The sequence below is a fragment of the Triplophysa rosa genome, linkage group LG21 (genome assembly GCF_024868665.1).
Source record: "Triplophysa rosa linkage group LG21, Trosa_1v2, whole genome shotgun sequence".
NCBI lineage: Eukaryota > Metazoa > Chordata > Actinopteri > Cypriniformes > Nemacheilidae > Triplophysa > Triplophysa rosa.
Window position 1 is genome coordinate 7,395,391 of NC_079910.1, and position 17,977 is coordinate 7,413,367.

Below are 17,977 nucleotides of genomic sequence, written 5' to 3' on the forward strand. Positions count from 1 at the left end.
TAAAAGAGCCGGTCTGCCTTGCGTTACGGTATGGCGTGCTGCGCCGAAGCCCGTTTAGCCGTAAATTCATTGTCTGTGAATATGTTGCTATATACAGGGCTTCCGACGGGTAAACACAATTTGAGTGCATCACCTAGAAAAACAGTCTTTATCACATATTCTTGCAGGAAGAATTACCCGGGGAAAACAAATTGATGCCCAATGAGGCAAGTTGCAAGGATATTGGTTGCGCGTGCATGATTGAACCCTCGCAGCTGTCATTGTTAGCAGGAATGTAGGATTTTCAGTTTTCCTTTGCCGTTTATTTCTCAAACTCGTGGTCGTGGGATAAAGAGGATGAAGATGCGCTCTGCACCTGCACACAGGATACTGGCTTTCTGCTCTCTTCCTGGACCACCTCCATACCCAGAGGTTGACTCCTCAATGCAAGGGCCCATAAATGAAATTAAGGTGTCAATTAGTCAATTATGGCGTAATAACTTGGAGGGCAGACGTTTAGAAGCAGAGCGTACTTCAGCTAAGTTCATTTCCTCCGGTCCAGGAGCCCTGCGTTTACCACACGTCATTCCCCACAAAGAGTCGCTGAATAAGGGCCTTCTGCTTGGTTAATTTTATTTTCCGTCCGGTATCTTTTTTTAGATCGCCAATTTCCTCTTCTGGTTTGATTTCAGGTTCATTTCTTTTATACTTTTTCAGGGATGTACTTTTTCCTCCCAATTCGGCATTGGAGACTTTTATAATTTAGTAATTAAAATCTTTGATAGGCTTTTGAAATTGCATCTAATTGAATTTAACGGGGAGATGAATTTCAATTTTATTTGATTACCGGGACCCCTGGCATAGGTATTTATGGAAAAAACTCAACAAAAATATGCTGTGTGGGCTAAGATGGCATAATAAAATTAGAGGTAATCGGATTTCTCCGTCGTGAATTTCGCTCTAATTTCACTATAATTTTCCATTAGATAGCTAGTTTACAAATATTTGCTCATCTGCGATGGGAGAAGCTATCTGTCTAAAATGATTATGGTCAGGGCCCTCAGAAATGTGCCCCTTTCTCTCGTTCCCTTTTAAAACCAGATTGCGAGAGACCAAAATTAGGATGATTACATTAGGACCGTCTGCATCCGGGGGAGATACTGAAACATAATGACATGAGGCAGGGGATGAAAGCTGCGTCAAGAAAAATGTTTGGACTTTTAAGTAATGTTTTTTAAGTGAACTGGATGTTTCAGCTGGCGCACCTGATTTTTCAGCGCGGTCGCAGGAACACGTTTAACCTTTACATGAATTAGTACACACGGCAGGCGCATTGTCATTTGTTTACAAAAAACCATGATAGCCTAATTTAATAAAGATATTTTCATTATAAAGATCACTGCCACCAGTCTCCGTTGCACGAGCCAATTAGTTTATGATAAGTAACTTCTGACCGCCGCTTTTGGAGATACACTTACATTTTTGTATGCAATACGTTCACCCCTGCAAAAATAAATATATAATGCTCTCCAAATAGACGTGAGGGGGAATAATATTCAACATCACAGGCTCACTAGAACAATACAAGGGCAAACGCTTTCTCAGGCCTTCTCTTCAAGGCACCGCACAAGACTCCCATTTTGTCACATTCAATTTCCTGTCAATTTCACAATTGAGATTTGAGGAGGAAAAAAAGTCTCCTCGGCTCCTCCATTTTTAATGGCGAAAAAGTCTCTGTGGGAAAGCCTTTTTTTCCGCGTTGGAGAGTTGACGATGCTCCGTCTTTTTATTTGGAGTTTTTTAAACCTCGCAGTTGTCCACTCCGTCTGTGCGTCCCACTGGTTGAGACAGCGAGAGGGTTCAAACACAATCTAACTCCCGGCAAAGGTCAGTTTTCTCACTCCGCATGGCCCCGGGCCCTAGGCACAAAAGCTCCACAATTCACATCTTTCAACTGGGCGCTGGCTTTTGTCCCGGCAGAGTGAGGCGCTTGGAGCGGGCGGCCATCAGACCAGCCCCTCCTGGAGTGCGCGGTCAGGGGCAGCTAAACGTCTGGCCCCTGCATCCCTTTGACGGATGCAGTCCTGCCATGTCACGGCCCTCCTCCCTGCTCGCCCCCATGCCCTGAGCATATCATCATAATAGGCCACATCAAACGCCATTCAGCTCCTCTCCTAGAAACAGAAATGGCAGCGAAAGAAAAATGCTCCCCGACCATACCGCTCATTGGCTGACGTCTTTTCGAGTTCGACAGCGGTTGCGCGGCATTTTTGACGTAATTCACACTGTAAAAGGTGCCATTATCTTGTGTTGTTTCAAAACTTTTGTGAAGTTGGCAATAGGTGACGGGTGTGGTGTGTTTGTTGATATTTTACATGTTTGTTTTTTTTTGGAATGTCATAAAGATATTTGACGTTGAGTGACTGCGCCAGCTCTTCCCTTCTGGATTATTGAGTTTAAGGTGGGACGTTTTGCTATTGTTGCTTTATGACTCATCTGCATGATCTCTAAATCAACCAAAACCTGTTTTATGCTCACAAATGAGATGCAGCAGTTAGCAAACAGGAACTTGGGATTGACTCATTTTACGGCGTTATGAGGCATTACCCAGAATATGCATTTCCCCATTTCATTGACCTTATTTCTCAGCACAATTCATCCAGTTTTGTGTTGCCCAAAACATTGCGTTTCCTGCATGCCGTTTACCTTCATGCTCTCACATCAGTTGTGGCTCCAGTTGAAAATGGAAAGATTTGAAAGTTGACCGTGTTTATATAAAAATATGCTGAAAATGCCCGGGTGCGCTTTTGCATGCCACAGCGGAAGAAACTGCCAGGCAAATAAGGGCTTTGTCTTATAAAGTATTCATTGTAACCTGGTAACGGCTGCCGTTTATCATTTCACCTGAAATTACAATGAAAACTGATACCTTATCAGGGGGACAAACGCATAAAGAGCCGCCAAAGATGAATGAAGAAGAGAAGGAGGGAAAAAGGGAGGGAGAAGATGAGCTCGGGGGATGGGGACTTGTCGTTTTTTTTCCTTTCACGTAATATACAACCAACTGTTCCGAGGATAAGGTTACTTAACCATGTGAGCGGTGTGCCTGTTCAATATTGATGTCTTTCTTTGCATAAATATGACTCTACAAATTGGCCGATGCTTTATCAAGAGTAAATCGAGTAATTTATTCAAATGAATAGCAGGCTACAAATAAACGTTGTAAAATGTGACTTTTTAAAAAAGCTCGTGCTTGTTTTCTCATTCTGCTCTCTTTTGTATAACTGGTTTACATGTGAACTTCTCTGGTGTTCATTTATTTAGTGTTCCGCAAACGTCCCGTTCTGTGTAAATAACACTCATAATAAAATTACCTGTCAAAGACAGTAAGGCGGTATGGGTCTTTCCCACATTCTGTTTGTTTTACGGCGCTATCTTTAAAAAAACAGTTGCGTGCAAAAAAATGCAAGACTGATTCTTCTAATAAGCTTGATATGTTATCCTTTGAGTTCTCCCTCCCTCCTCATTTTCATGGAATCGTGGAAAGCTCCTCCCCGGGAGAGTTGAAGAACCTAAAGATGGGAAGGCCAGCCCACTAAGGGGAGGCAAAGAGTGTGCTCGGGTTCCAGCGCTGCTGTAATTTCCTATCTGCGTATTCAGACATCGCCAAGTGCTTGGTGTGTGCATGTGTACAGGAGCAGAACCAGAGACAGAGATACAGAGAGAGAGAGAGAGAGAGAGAGAGAGGGAGAGAGAGAGAGGAGGAGCAGGCGAGGAAGGGGCCGGCTCTGAATTATTTCACCTACCCCCCCCATCAACCACAGGAGGGAGGGGCCAAGCCAAGCTGCCAATCAAGCTCACTCGTGGCAGCCGGCATTATCTCTGCTGCAAACTATTGACAGATTACATGTCAAGGAGTTTAGTACATGATTGAGAGAAAAAGGCTTTTTATTGTCAAGTTATCTTAGCTCTTCTTTCTCACAGACCAGCTTACTTCTGATGATTTTCAAGCAGAGTTGAGTAATATTATGAAAGTTACATGCCTGACAGGATTTAACTTCGACTACCCTGAATATGGTAAGTGACCCTCCTCTGTGGCACTCTCTCTCTGTGTGTGTGTGTGTGTGTGTGTGTGTGTGTGTACGCATGTGTTTCCTTAGGTGAGTTTGTATTAATATAAAATGTGTGATTATAAGTGCGTGCCTGTGTGTAAATAGGGAAGTCAGTCCTGTTTTTAACTGTCGTGTGTCGTTGCTGTGAGGTTACTGTACCTTTTATTTATAACTTAGTGACAAGTCCTGCCACTACGGCAGCGTTTAATACGATCACTTTGTCCATGAGTCCCGTGTTTTCTTGACTCTGCGTACTCATGTCTCTCAAGAGAAAAAAGCTTTTAAGTAGGCTACTTTCATTTTAAACCTGGAAGTACCTAAGTTTATTTGTTCTATTATTTAACCACATCACTTTTACCTACAGGCGTTGAGTGGTCTTTGAAACTCGTATATCTCTCTTTATTAAAACGGTCGTGTTTGTCTGAGTGAAAGAGTGCTGGGGATTTTGTTGATACTGATATAACTTTATAGTGCTTGATAGGCATGTTTAATTTCAGTGAAGTTACTGGTGTGGCCCAGGGTTTTGTTGCTAAGGGGATTGATAAACAAAATATTGTAGTACGGTTGTTTTGACACACGTAAGGACACACACAAACGATGTCCCTCCTTCCTCAGTTTAGGGATATTTAAAAGTACATGAAATTCTGTTATATCACGTTCTTTGTCACAGTCATAAATAATGCTGTAATAAAATCGAAATATTATACTATGTTCCCTGTGCAGGACTGTCGTTTAGTATTGCCAGTGTTTATTGTGTGGTTTATGTTAGAGTTTAGAGTTCCTGGGAAATAAAGTTGATCAGTTCTGTGGTAAATTTAGTTTACACTAGAATTGTAATGTTTATTTTTACACTTGTTAGTTTGTGTGTGTGTGTGTGTGTGTGTGTTTATAATGTTTTTTATGTTGAGTTTCGCACATCTCTTTGGCACTTATTTGATTACGCGTCGTGACGTGTTTCTGATGCAGGTTAACTTTAAAATAGATTTTTTTATCATAAAATATAATATTTTTTATTAGTTGATTTGAAATATTACCTAATTTAAATTTTTTATTGTAGGTCTTATTAATCGGTATTTGTGCTCTGTTTTCTTTTTAGTTTGAAAAATTAATACACACGTATGTCATTACATTTTTCTCGTATCAGAAGTGGGTTTTGTCAGCTGAAGTTTTAATATGCAGCAATAATTCAATTACTGAATTTTTCAATTGATGTCTTTTAGCTTTGTTGTCCTCAAGCAAGAAACGGTTTTTCTCAGTTTTTAGTCAATGAGCATTTAAAAACAATGAATTAAAAAAGAAAGATCAAATGGAATTAAATGAGAATAATTGTAATTCTTTAAAAGAGCAAACATAATTTTATGAATTCTCAAAAGTGGATTTTTATTTTTCATCAGAAACTTTTTAAGTCACAAAATTTTGCTGTGCCTTGAGTTTTCTTTCTATACGTTCGAAATGTGATGCACCCGAAATTTTAAAATGTGCAATCTTACTGTGTCCTCTCTTCACATGACTGGAGTTATTTTATTACTCCATGAGCTTTTTTTCTGCCTGAGCAGGAGCAGTTTTTACTCTCTGTCCACTCTCAGCACCTTTACCAGTCATCTGCAAAATAGGATCAAATGAGGAGGAAAAAAACAACCCAAGGTCTCCGGCCCTCCGTAACCTTTATCACAATTTAGCAACAGCCGAATCAATTTGATGTCTTAAGCAATAAAAAAGGCTGTTGCTGTCCTAATTCTGCAGCTCTTCGGTTGACAGTAAATTTACATTTTTTAATTAAACTAGCTGGAATTTTTATGAGGGGGCTGGGCTATGCTAATGGGAATGTTGTGTGCCGCAGATTAACGGGAGTTTTGAAGTACATTTGGTAGGGGGGACATTAAAGGGGGGAGAGGATGCAAGGCATCACATTTAACCCCTTTTATGCTTAGTTTTCCTGAGGGACCCTGGGCACACCCGACCGCTGAGAGAGGCAGGAGCGATCTTTAGTGAAGGGCCGATCAGTGTTGCCATGTCAACTCATGCATATTCTTTAAATTCTGATCTATAATTGATGACACACAGGTGTCGGAGGCAAGGTGAGATCTGGTTAGCAGGATGTCTGAAGTGTGTTTTGTAATAAGTCGTTCAAAACTGAATTTTCATTTTTTTGGCTTGCTTAGTTTTGTTATTATAAAATATGAAATATATATTTTTACCCATAAAAATATGGAATTTTGGTGTAAATTGCCTTTTTCTTCATACGCTTTTTTCAGTCTATATATCCAGTTTATTGTAAATGCATTTACATTTTTGTTATGTTGTCCACAAGTGCACGTAATTTTTATTTTTAAATTGAAAATAAAAATTGCATAATTTAGTCTATAAATTTAATTTAGTACAATGCACATTTTATTTGTACACTGAATTAATGTATGGTATGTATATCTTTTATACAGTCATATTTTTTCTAATCTTTTATGTATATATTAATAGCCCACATCCACTTCCCGCCACCATCAAAATTAACTTGTCATCCTAATATCTCAACATTTCTCTCGGCCAGTAGACAGACATACGATGACAAGCTTATAAAAACAGAGCAAACTTTAGGCATCTCTTCTCTCACCTCCTCTCTACTCCTCTGTTCTCCTGGGCATTCATGCAGACACAAGACTCTAATTAAAACTTCAGAACCTTTCTGTCATTAATACACAGCAATGGTCTAATTGATACTGCGCTGTGAAGGAAAAACTGTTGACTAAAATCTAAATATACAGTTGTTGGATATTTTGTTCACTTTTTATAGAATGAAAACAAGTATATTGATGTAAATATTGTGTTTGTGAGTTGATTTATTTCATGCTTATTTCCCAGAATGCAGTGTCTGTTTGTAAATGTAGTTAGTAACACGCTTCAGGTGAGTTCTGGAGACGGTGTCATTTTCGGTAAAACAAAAGTACAAAGGAAAAAAGAGGTAGTGCGCTGAAGGTATTGATGCCTCACAGGGCTTGTGGTTTAAGTTTTGCATCTCGCAAAAAGAAGCCTCTGAAAGGGCATATCTGCTATCTCGTGCCATCTATCTCACCTTTTGCAACAAATATGGCACACGCGATTAAGAATTAGATGATCCGATTCTTCCCCTCGGTGCGAGACATCATAGGATTTTCCTGTTCTGGCACATATGGTCGCAAAGTTGTCCAAAGATAATCTTTCTCTATGCAAAAGGGGCTGGTGGAATGGCTCTATTTCACGTTTATGATCTTCCACGTGAAATTCTAATTTCATGCAAAGTGGGGGAGACAAATAATCTTCCTCAGTTGATACGGTATATAAGAGGGGAAAAGAAGAATATGAAGAAGCAATTAGCACAGTGTGGAAGACTTTCGTCTGTTTGTCTCAAAAGCTTGAGCTCAGATGGGCTAGAATGAAATTTGCATGCTCCGCTTATCTGCGCTCCCTTATTATGCCGTCTGAAAGGAAGATTAAGTCGGTACAAAATGTGGTGACTAATCCTTTTAAATGTGGCGGGGGTCTTTAAGGTGTGAACAAGCCTGTAGGCAGGTTCCAGGCAGGGTTGTTAGAAGGGCTACTGTAACCCGCTCTTGACAACTGAGAGCGCACCGCCGGGTTCAGACTCTGATGACTTCCTTAGGTCTGGCAGGAGCAGGGAATGTTGCGCGTTCAGCCGACCGGCCGTCTGTGGGGCCGAGCCAGGCTGACAGAGTTTATGTCTGTTCTGGTAATCTCGAGCGCCTTATCGCCGACCCATACCCTGGGGTCGTGCGGGGTGGGGGGTGATAAGATTAGAGACGTGCGTTTTTGGTGTTCTTATGTGAAATCTCAACAACGTTACGGGCGTGATGCTGTCGGCTGGTGTGTGTGTAACATTAATCTCCTGAAGTTTATCGTGTGGAATTAGCAATTTCCCCCTCATCCAATCAGACATGAAAAACATATAGTTATTGGCCTGCTCAATTTTTTTCCTCTGAAAGACAATCCTCGTGTTTTTTTTTTCCGTTCCCCGTACGATAAGCAAGGGAAATGAACGTGTTGCCTCGTCTTCCCTGTTGCCTTTTTTCCTCCGAGATTGTTTGCATTAGCGAGCCACAGTGCTGATTTCCTGTCCTCTCTGGTAATTGACTGCAAACAGGGTTGCCTGCGATTGAAACCTCCCCTACTGCGAATCCTCTGGTTGTGTGTTCTTTTGCCTGTGACATTCTATTCACTTGGGTCAGTAGCAGGCAGCGGCAGCAATAATTACAGTCTGTACATGATAAATCTGAAGCCCAGCTGTTCCATTCTGTCACAGCCTACACACTAAACCAAGCGGAGAGCAAGAGAACAAGGGAAAGCAAAAGGGGGCTTGGGAGTTTGCTGTTTGACTGATTCTTTTTTTTTTAACTCTGTAACTGGATAGGATTACATGGTTCTTGGACCCACACCTGTTAAGAGGCTGTTAACAGAGCAGTTGGTGGTGTCATGGCTTAGAGCTTAACATTTTTTTACTCTTTGTGTCCTCTTTTGGGGATTTCTGGCCTTATGAGTAGAGTTTTGGGGGCTCTGTTTTCTTTTGCCTCGTTCTCAAGCAACACTAAGTGTTTTAGTCTTGGTTCTCCGAGTGTTTATAGCCTTAATATCCACACTGAAACTGTGGACAGGTATGGTGGTGACACTTAAATTGCTTCTTGAACTCTAAAAATGCAGAGGTTTGAAAATGGAAAATATTAGGCGTCGTATATCATTATTATATTATATAATGACCTAAATTAAAAGGTCCTAAAGTATTATTTACCTTAAAATGTCTGAATAAATCTTGGTAACAAAAATATTTTTTTATCACGGTATCACGGTAATATACAGTACAGTGTCACCACTTGCTGTACATGTTTTTACGTATTTTCTCTGTTAAATAAAATAATATTTATTTTAGAATAACTGTTCACATGGCTTGCGAAACGAGTCGAACCCCGTGCAAGTTATGTGGCAAACAAGCCACCTGACACCGGGCCTGTGCTATTATTTGTGCAATTTTATGTCTATCTATTCATACACACTGAGCAATGAATGAAAGGGCATGTGGGGTTGTTGAAGGCAGCCATCATTAAATAGTGTTCCAGCGTGATTTAGATATTTTCCACAACTGCGCAGACCACGACAAATGCCATGTTACGGCTTGCACGACCGGCAGAAATAGAACGAAAAAACCTGTTCGAGTTTGCCCAGAATTTTTTGCAACTTTTCTCCTTTATACCTTTTATTATGCAACCTGTGGTGCGGATCTCTGGTATGTGTGGATTGCTTGTTTATTTTGCCTGTGTGCTGCTATCCTTGAATACCATATTTGGATCTCACTTACTGAGCCCAGTCACTTTGCCGAGGGGTTCCAACACCTGTCTACCCTATTGTGCCGGAACTTTCTATATTTGGCTTATAGTTGAACTCATTGGTTGGTACAAAAGGGCAGCATTTGTCAAAGTTGAGGGGGGTGAGAGAGAGACTGGTGCTATTGGCCAAAATTCTGGAAGTCTCTAGAAATGATCCGAAACTGATTTTTATGCATAAATAAATCAACAAGAAAAAGATAGTTATACAGCATCCCTCTTTAACTGTGTTTTTTTTTTGCCGCTAACAGTAATCTTATCTCCGAAAGGAGGGAAGAAAATTTTAATAATCATAATTCAGAGAGATTTGATTGTCTTGATAAGTAATCAGAGTATGACGATAAATAAGGGAACATTATGAATATAAAACGATTCGTCTACCATGCACTGAACGGGTCGTGTCCATTGGACGCCCATGTGAGCTTTTCTACAGAGTGAAATAACCCGGCCGGCCCTTAATTGTTTGGAAATATTGGAGGCCCCTCTCCACCTGTGTGTGCGCTCCCCTCTCCCCTGATTCATTTCAGAGACTGTCCTCCGCTGCTGGAAAATGGCGTTAATTTTTTTATTACCTGTTTGACTCTCCAGCCTTATTACTGTAGCCCCTTAATGTTCTCCGTAACCGTGGAAACCAGATGAATAAACGTCCGCAAAAGAAAATGAGATGATTAAACAGGTCATCCTTGCAAAACAAATTCGCTTGGTCGAGCGCAATTTGTGTACCAAGCGCCTGTCTTAACAGTTTGCTAACAAGGGGATTGTTTGCGAGGCTGAGGGGAGAAAACTAGGGAGTAATGATAAACTAGCTGTGAGCGTGAAATTATCACAGTGTTTTGAAAAAAAAAAACTGATGAAAAGGTTTTACATTATATATGAAAAATTGAAGCAACTTCATTTCAATTTCTCAGGAGAAAAGCCTGCGAATGTCAATCTGTCTCCGAACGCTCTTTGCTTCCTTTCGCCCCTGTAAGGAATGTGCTTAACGTTCCCCAAAAATGTACATTTAGCTCAAGTAGTCACATTACATATCATGCAGTATTTGAATAGTTATCTCATTTTTAAGGTATAGCCTATACATTCTGTGAGGTATGTGGATGGTATGCAAAGAGACCTCTAAATATATTCATGCCCTAAAGGAGCATACTTCCAGTGTTATTCAAAACACCCCCTGGCTTCGTCCTCAGACCTCTTAAATTGTAATGTTTTTCCTCCACCCTTCCTCTCTACTGTCATATTGAAGTGATTTTGACTTCTTTATGCATATTTAACATGCCATATTTCATCCCAATACGATCGTTTGGTCGCTCTCATCCCTGTAAATAAGAGACTTCCCTGCACAGATTTAGATTCGTAAAGACAGGGCAGATTCCCAAGCCTGAATTAAAGCTGTGTCTGTGTTTTCAGCGCCACCTCCAATGACAAACAGCGGCCATGTTGTTTATGGATGTACACCACTCAAGGGTGTTGGCTGTTTACGCTGTAGTGCCACTTTCTCTCGTTCTTAAAAAATAACCTGCCTATTGACTTTTTTCCCATTCCCGGGTCACCGGGGTAAGTTTGCGCTGGATTCGAGGTCTCCCGGGGCGAGAACGTGGCACAGTTTGAGAGAGCTATGTTGCCCCAGCGCTGGGGCGTGTGTGGCAGAAACTGAAAAGCGCTCGTGCATTATTGATGTTTTAATTTGTGCAAATGCCCGAGTCTTTGTTAAGTGATTATAGAGCTGTAGAGATAAGGGACAGGTACTTTGGGTAGAAACAGGAGCCGGTGCCCACTTTGACAGCCTAGTTTACAGGACGTCGCCCGGCAGGGTTCAACAAAAAATTACAACATGTCAAGAGATTAAAAAAGGGAGAAAATAAAACGTGTTGATCTTTTGTACTTTTTTCTCAAGCACACCTCTCCCATTTATGGTAGCGTTTTATAGATCTTTTACATCCCTTATCAAAAATTATTTTATTTAAATATAATAGAATTGACCTGGAAAGCCCCATAATCAAATAATGCGTGTCACGCCAACAGCTGACCTTTGGAAATAATGCGAAGCTGTAATACCTCACGCTAGAACAACAAACCCATAAAATAATGGTACGCAAAGTGAGCTGGTTTTAGGTAAATATGAATAAAGCACTTTGATAAACAGGAACATAAGATCATAAAGTTTTCCATGACGTGTCTCATTGCTGTTGTAACTGGCAGGTCGGTTGTGTGCCGGCCCTATCATTGCTTTGCACAAATAAAGTGAATAAACAGGAAAAGTGAAATATTGTAATTAGGCTGTCATGCAGAACACACACACACGAGTCAAGTCGCTTCTAAAATGAGAATCATCACGTCGGCAGCAATGCTGCAGGGTGTTCACTTTTTTGTGTTTTTGTCCCGTTGTTTGTGGTTTTAGAAAAGGTGTGTGCAGGAAAAATAGAGAAGAGAGTGAAAGAATGAAACGAAAGAAAGAAAGTTATGGTGGGACTTTGTACAACGTGTACTGAATACATCCATATAGAATAAGTTATGTATTCATTGCTTTGACGTTTCAAGCATTTCTAATATTTGAAGAGTTTCGGTGCTGTAGCACACATTTATTTGGCCATATATAATTAGAATCAATTATTACTTTATTTATAAATCCTTTTGAGTTGTTTTGTTTTGTCAGTTCTTCAGACAGTTTGTCTCCAAACTATCTAAAACAAAAGCATCAAAAATGTATCACAGACACACTCCATTACCTTCCCTCTGGGCATTCACATCACATTACAACCTACAACATATGTAAAGCATGTTCCTCACATACAGCCTTTCATCATGTTGAAATGAATCAAAAGGCCGTCCGCTCTCACCGGCTACAGCATGAATGAGACAGTGAATCCTGTGGCAGCTTTAACAGCGAGCCTGTTTTACATCCCGACCCACACACACTGACACTCTTATAGACAGAGCGCTGGTGGCGACTTCCACTTACTGTTCTGGAAAGGCACTTGCCTGCTGTGTTTACACTGCAATCTGCCTTAAACCCGTCTAGTGAAGCCACTGGCTAAGGACATTAAATGTGAGGCACGTAATGTGAACCTGCTTGAAAACGGAACGAAAACCCTTAAACTGAATCGCTACTGGAATTCCAACCGCGAGTGTCGCTTCATGATGTTTAAGAGATGCGTTTTGCAGAAGTTAAAGAAATCTCCCCTCCCCTGAGTGAAAGCCGAGCCCGAGCAGGAAAGTGACCCTCTGTTTTAACTTTTCTCTGTGACAGATGACATTTGGCCCATCTATTGGATCACATGTCTCACATTATCTCTTATTTCACTAAACCCACAGTTAATTAATAATTTATGCACATGTTGATACATGCAGTATCTTCAACATACGATACAGTACCCGCATACAGTTTTGCTTATAATTACACATTTTTATTTCTGTTTATAATGAATTAAAGTAAAATGGGCACACAGAATATTCACATTTTTGCCCACATTTGTCATATGTGTCAATGAGAGTTCATGTTTGGTGGAAACTTGATTCACTTCTCGTAAGCAGGCGCTGTATATTCTCAGCCTGTAATTCATACTGTATGCGGTGTACTGTATGTAAAGGTTTTATTTGGTTCCCGTACAGTTTAAACGTTCACGAAAGAGCAGCTATGTGCTGTTATTAACATTTTATATCACTGTATATTTTGTAATCAGCAAAGGTTTTCTGAGGTGAAAATACTGACATATCCCAATAATTAGAGACTGAAGTACACTTTTTATGACGTGCATATTTCTCAACCAGAGAGAGAGATGAAGCAAGAGAAAAGAGAGAAAACAACTGGCATGTTTTGGCAAGTTGTTTTACATATCAGCATTTTTTAATTTTTTTGTGTGTCAGTGCCGCGTGCTGTACAGAAGATGCATTAAAAGTGCCATAACTCGCATAACCCGGCCGGGCTAAAATCAATTGGAATGGATAGTTAAGCTGGTGCTAAAAATCAATGAGCGATTCATGTCCTTGATCACACTGTGTCATTTCTCTCAATGTTAGGACTCAAAGCCCGGCAGAGCATAACCCTGCACTGTATATATGTATGCATATTTATTGTCTACATTTTCTAAATTTCTGCACATATTCCTGTTGCCATGCAATGTTGCATGCGCTTGTGCTGCCTGATATTGGCCCCCGCCTTGCTTACGGAGAATATTCCGAGTCAAAGAAATCTTATCTGGCCAATCTGGGCTGAACTGGATGAGTTACTATCTCAATCAAACACTTAAACATAGCTGAGGGTCAAATTTCAATGATCAGAGTCTTCTTGGCCTCTCAAAATGTTGTAATCAATTTGCATGGCATACCAGCCCAGCGGTTCCCTGGCAATGCGAATGCTAACCGAGTCCACAGGTTCTGTAATGGAGGGCTGGGGGCAGGGATGTGGCCAGACATATTAGGAAGACGAAAAGTCAGTGTTTCAAAATAGTAATTTTGTCCTTATTAATGCCATTAGTGTAACAGTCAGCATGCATCAGATCAGAGGAGAAGAAGAGTGGCTCAGTCCCTTGTCTCGGCACAATGACGGGACTGTGTCGAGAGCGATTTGAGCATTATGTGTTGACGAGTGAGTCGCTATTCTCTAGGCTTTGGTAAACGATGCTGTTGGTGTGTGCTGTAGTTTTTCTGTATTTGAAATGACTGGGCTTTTTGTTCTTGTAATTTAACAGTTCGAGACCCAAAGATTGTATTGTTTATTTGAAAAGAAATTGATGCATGTAAATGTCAAATTGAAGGAATAGTTTACCAAAAAAAACTGAAAATTCTATCATTATTTACTCACCCTCAAGTTGTTCCAGATATGTATTCATTTCTTTGTTATGTATAACACAAAGAAGGTATTTTAAAGATTGTGGCAAATCAAACACTTCTGGGGCACTATTGACTACAATAGTAGATTTTTCCTACTATAGTAGTCAATAGTGCCCCAAATTGTTTGCTTACAAACATTCTTACAAATATCTTTTTTTGTGTGTGTTCAGCAGAACAACTAAATGTTTACAGGCAGAGTAAAAGATGACAACATTTTCATTTTTGGATGAACTGTCCCTTTAATTTAAATGACTGACTGTGTATGTACAGTATTTGTATTACTGGTATTATGGATCAGAAACTGAAGGGAGTTACTGGGGGAAAATCCCACACGAAAATCACTTTTCGTAAACCTGCATACTTTACACACTCATATTATCCGACCAACCAATTATTTACTATTACTATTTGATTAATTATTCACCCGTATCTGCTTTTTACATTTGGGGTTGGCTGAACGTGAAATAATCTGAGATTATGGCACAAAATGCTATCATGCACATCATCAGTTGTCTAATTATCATGCGAGAACGAGTGCAAAATGAAGGGATGCGAATGGGCACAGTCATCCACGACGGCTGTTAATAACGCAGGCCTGTTATCGAACACAGTTGTGATAAAAGATGACTGCAAATGACATTTCTGAGTCCAGGCCTCGATGTAATCAATGCGTGTTAACAGGCTCGCATTGAAACCTTAAAGCTACCTCCTCCCGTTCTGCGTCTGTCATGTGGCTACAGACATTTTTTACCCCCCCTTTATATAATTTGTTACGTGTTTGTGTAGCCTTTCAGTGAGCAGTTGTTTAACACGACAGGTGTGGCCCTTGTGCTTTTTTCTGAGTAAATGGCACTCAGTCATACGACGAATGCCACGGATTTAGCACAAGGGCCTTCAAACCAGTTGGCTTGTGGGATAGAAAAGGCAGAGCGCACACGGGCTGTTGACTCCCAGAGGTGAGATGTGCCTGAGCAGCTGCTCCCCTCGAAATCTTTTTTTGAAGGAGAGGATATTTCCCCCCCCGTGTTTCCAATAAAGCAGAAATGAGTGTTTGTGGCAACTGGGGCTGTGGTGTGCGCATACTGCCCTTGTGTGGAGTTGATGTGGAGTCCGGTTTTCTAAAAGGGCCAGAGGCCGGTTCTCATAGTAACAAGTTACAGTATGACAGAATTTTGTCAGAAGCAATGACAGTAAACGGTGAAGAACGAACTCCAGTTTTAATTTTCTGAAAACACCTCTGCGTAGCTTCATGTTTGTCTCTCTCTTACTGTCTCTCTCTCGCTCTCTCTCTCTCAATCCATCTGCATCATGTCGATCTGTCAGGCTGCCAGTGTCTGTTCCAATTAGATTCCACTTAATACACGTAACCTCGATTAACACGCAATCAAGCTCAGATAAATCACATCCTTTAAGTCCCCCCCTCCTCAGCACCATTGCTGTGCATCACCCTGTTTTCAATGCAAGCACATCCACAGTTTCATTTTATATAAAGCCAATTTGATGTGAGCTTGTTTTGTAATATTAGTTTGCTTTCGATATGAATCGTTCTGTCTTCTAAACGTCCGTTCAGTAGTTTAGTTTCAGTAGCTGTCTGATATGAGGCGTGTACCCGAGGAAATGTTTTGAGGATTACGTGTGTGCGAGGAGATAATTCACACTGTTTATTGAGTCTTAATGTTCACTCAGAAGAGAAAAAACAAAACAAAAGAAAAGCAAGAAAACAAAACGACCCAAGGCAACAAAAAGGCCTGCGCAGCACTCCGGAGTCTCGCTTTATGTCTCGCTTTATTAATCAAACTAAAAGTGCTAACATTGACATGTTTAACAGATTAGAGTTTTAATAACAGCCCGGGTTAAAGTGCTGGCACATCTGAGAAGATATCCTGTGTGACGCGAGCGAGCACTCCGCCCCTCCCTCGCTCTCCTCGCCGATGATAAACAGGGGCTGGGTGGGGGCGGGAGGATTAGGACCTCACCTCCACATCACGCACCTCCGAATTATTAACTCGCACCACAGGGAGCCACTGCTCTCGACCCAGCAGACTCACAACTCAGCCCGAAGCCTCTGAATGTACTGCGATTATCGACGTATACATATAAATACCTGACTTGTTTTGTAGCGCTGTAGCAGAGGTGGTGGTCTAAAGCGCCGATGAGTTTCAGGAGGTGGACGCCGGCTGGCACCTGCTCTGTGTAAACAGAGCTGGGATTTAAAATAAATTAAACTATGAAAAAGGATCAGGTTGATCCGTTTCTCATCTCCAATGCTGAGTTGTCAAGTTTTTTATGGGACTTTGGTAAAGCTTTTTTGTTTAAGAACAGGGACAAGTGTCTAAAATTCACTCTTCCTGATGATGTTACAATAGTGTCCTGAAATAGAACTAGATGTGTGAAACGGAAGAGGTTAAACTGTGGTAGATATATTTGTGTAGATGCTTTAAGTTTAAGTTGAATATTTTACATTATTTTACATTCAACTCATGTGTGCTCCCAGGTGTGTCTGTATATCAGCTATTTTACATATTTTGAGTCTGTTTTTGCACCTTTGCTAGAGTTATTATAACTTTTATGCTAGGAATCTTAATTAAAAAGACAAATTAAATGAAAGGTAACTTTATAAACGATTGAATTCACTTAAATTGACATGACCACGGTGGAGATTCATATATTAACCATTTTCTTATTGCGTTTGAGGGAAAAATAACTATTATGTGGCTTGTGCCGTTACGGTGATGTAACATTTTAGTCATACTGCCCACCCCTTTCTTTCTTTTAACAGAGGTGTGTCCGGAGATGGTTGATTGACACGTTGATGTTTCTCCTGTTTGTTTTTATGCATAACTAAAAGCAACCTGTTTATGAAGGCAAATACGTCAAAGCCTAATTGTTCGCAAAATATCAGACAAACATTTTCTCCATGGTGAAAGCGCATTGTTTTTTTACTTTTTCTGATCGTCTTTTTTTCTCTCCTCGTTCCCAGAGAGAAATAGAGAATAACACTGATGAGGTTTAGCAGCTTCATCCAGGCGATGGGAGAATATAATAAGTGTTTTCGTAGACGTCACCCGTGATCATCTCATTGAGCCGTTTTGGGTGAATGTGGTGGATTTAGAGGGTGCTCTATTGTGCTGACATCATCCCTCTTTAACAAGCTACATTAAATCAGGGCTAAAATCATCTCAAACTCTCCCGAATGGCACAACAATGAGTGTCTGGGACATTGAAAGGAAAAGCCTGGGGTTTAAACTTCTTTTCTGTGTGCATGTGAGCGTCCGTGTTTGTTTTGCATAGTATAGCTTGTCGTACGTAGTAGAATGAGGGAATTGGGACAAATTGGATAAAGGAAAAAAACGTCTTTCTATGTATGTGCAGTCAGATTAACAATGAGTAGACAGTTCTCCAATTCACTGTTTATGTTTCTTTTTTCCTTTTTTAGGGGCATTTAATGAATGTGCCATTGTGCTTTTCTTTTGCAGCGTGTGGTGTCACTGCATGATTTGAATGTAATCGTATTTTATGATCTTTCTCTGGAATAACAATTATTTCTCAACACAGTGTCCTGCAGTCTTATCAACAATATAGTACTTGTTTGTTCAGCTGCAGTGTCTATATAATTTTTTATGATCAGTGATGTGTTTTGAAAAAAAGTTTGCATTGAATTCAAATACATTTTATTTTTATAAAAATGTCTTAAAC

At 40.4% G+C, this 17,977-nt stretch overlaps 1 protein-coding gene across 1 annotated transcript in view; it reads left to right on the top strand.

The window, feature by feature from the left end:
• The first annotated feature begins 3,644 nt into the window (after positions 1-3,644).
• The window catches only part of casz1 (castor zinc finger 1), a 75,779-nt gene continuing 61,446 nt past the window's right edge, over positions 3,645-17,977 (top strand). Inside the window, exon 1 of the mRNA XM_057363314.1 lies at positions 3,645-4,056. Coding sequence (XP_057219297.1) covers positions 4,008-4,056 — 49 coding nt within the window. The 5' untranslated portion in view covers positions 3,645-4,007. The remainder of the gene's footprint in view (positions 4,057-17,977) is intronic.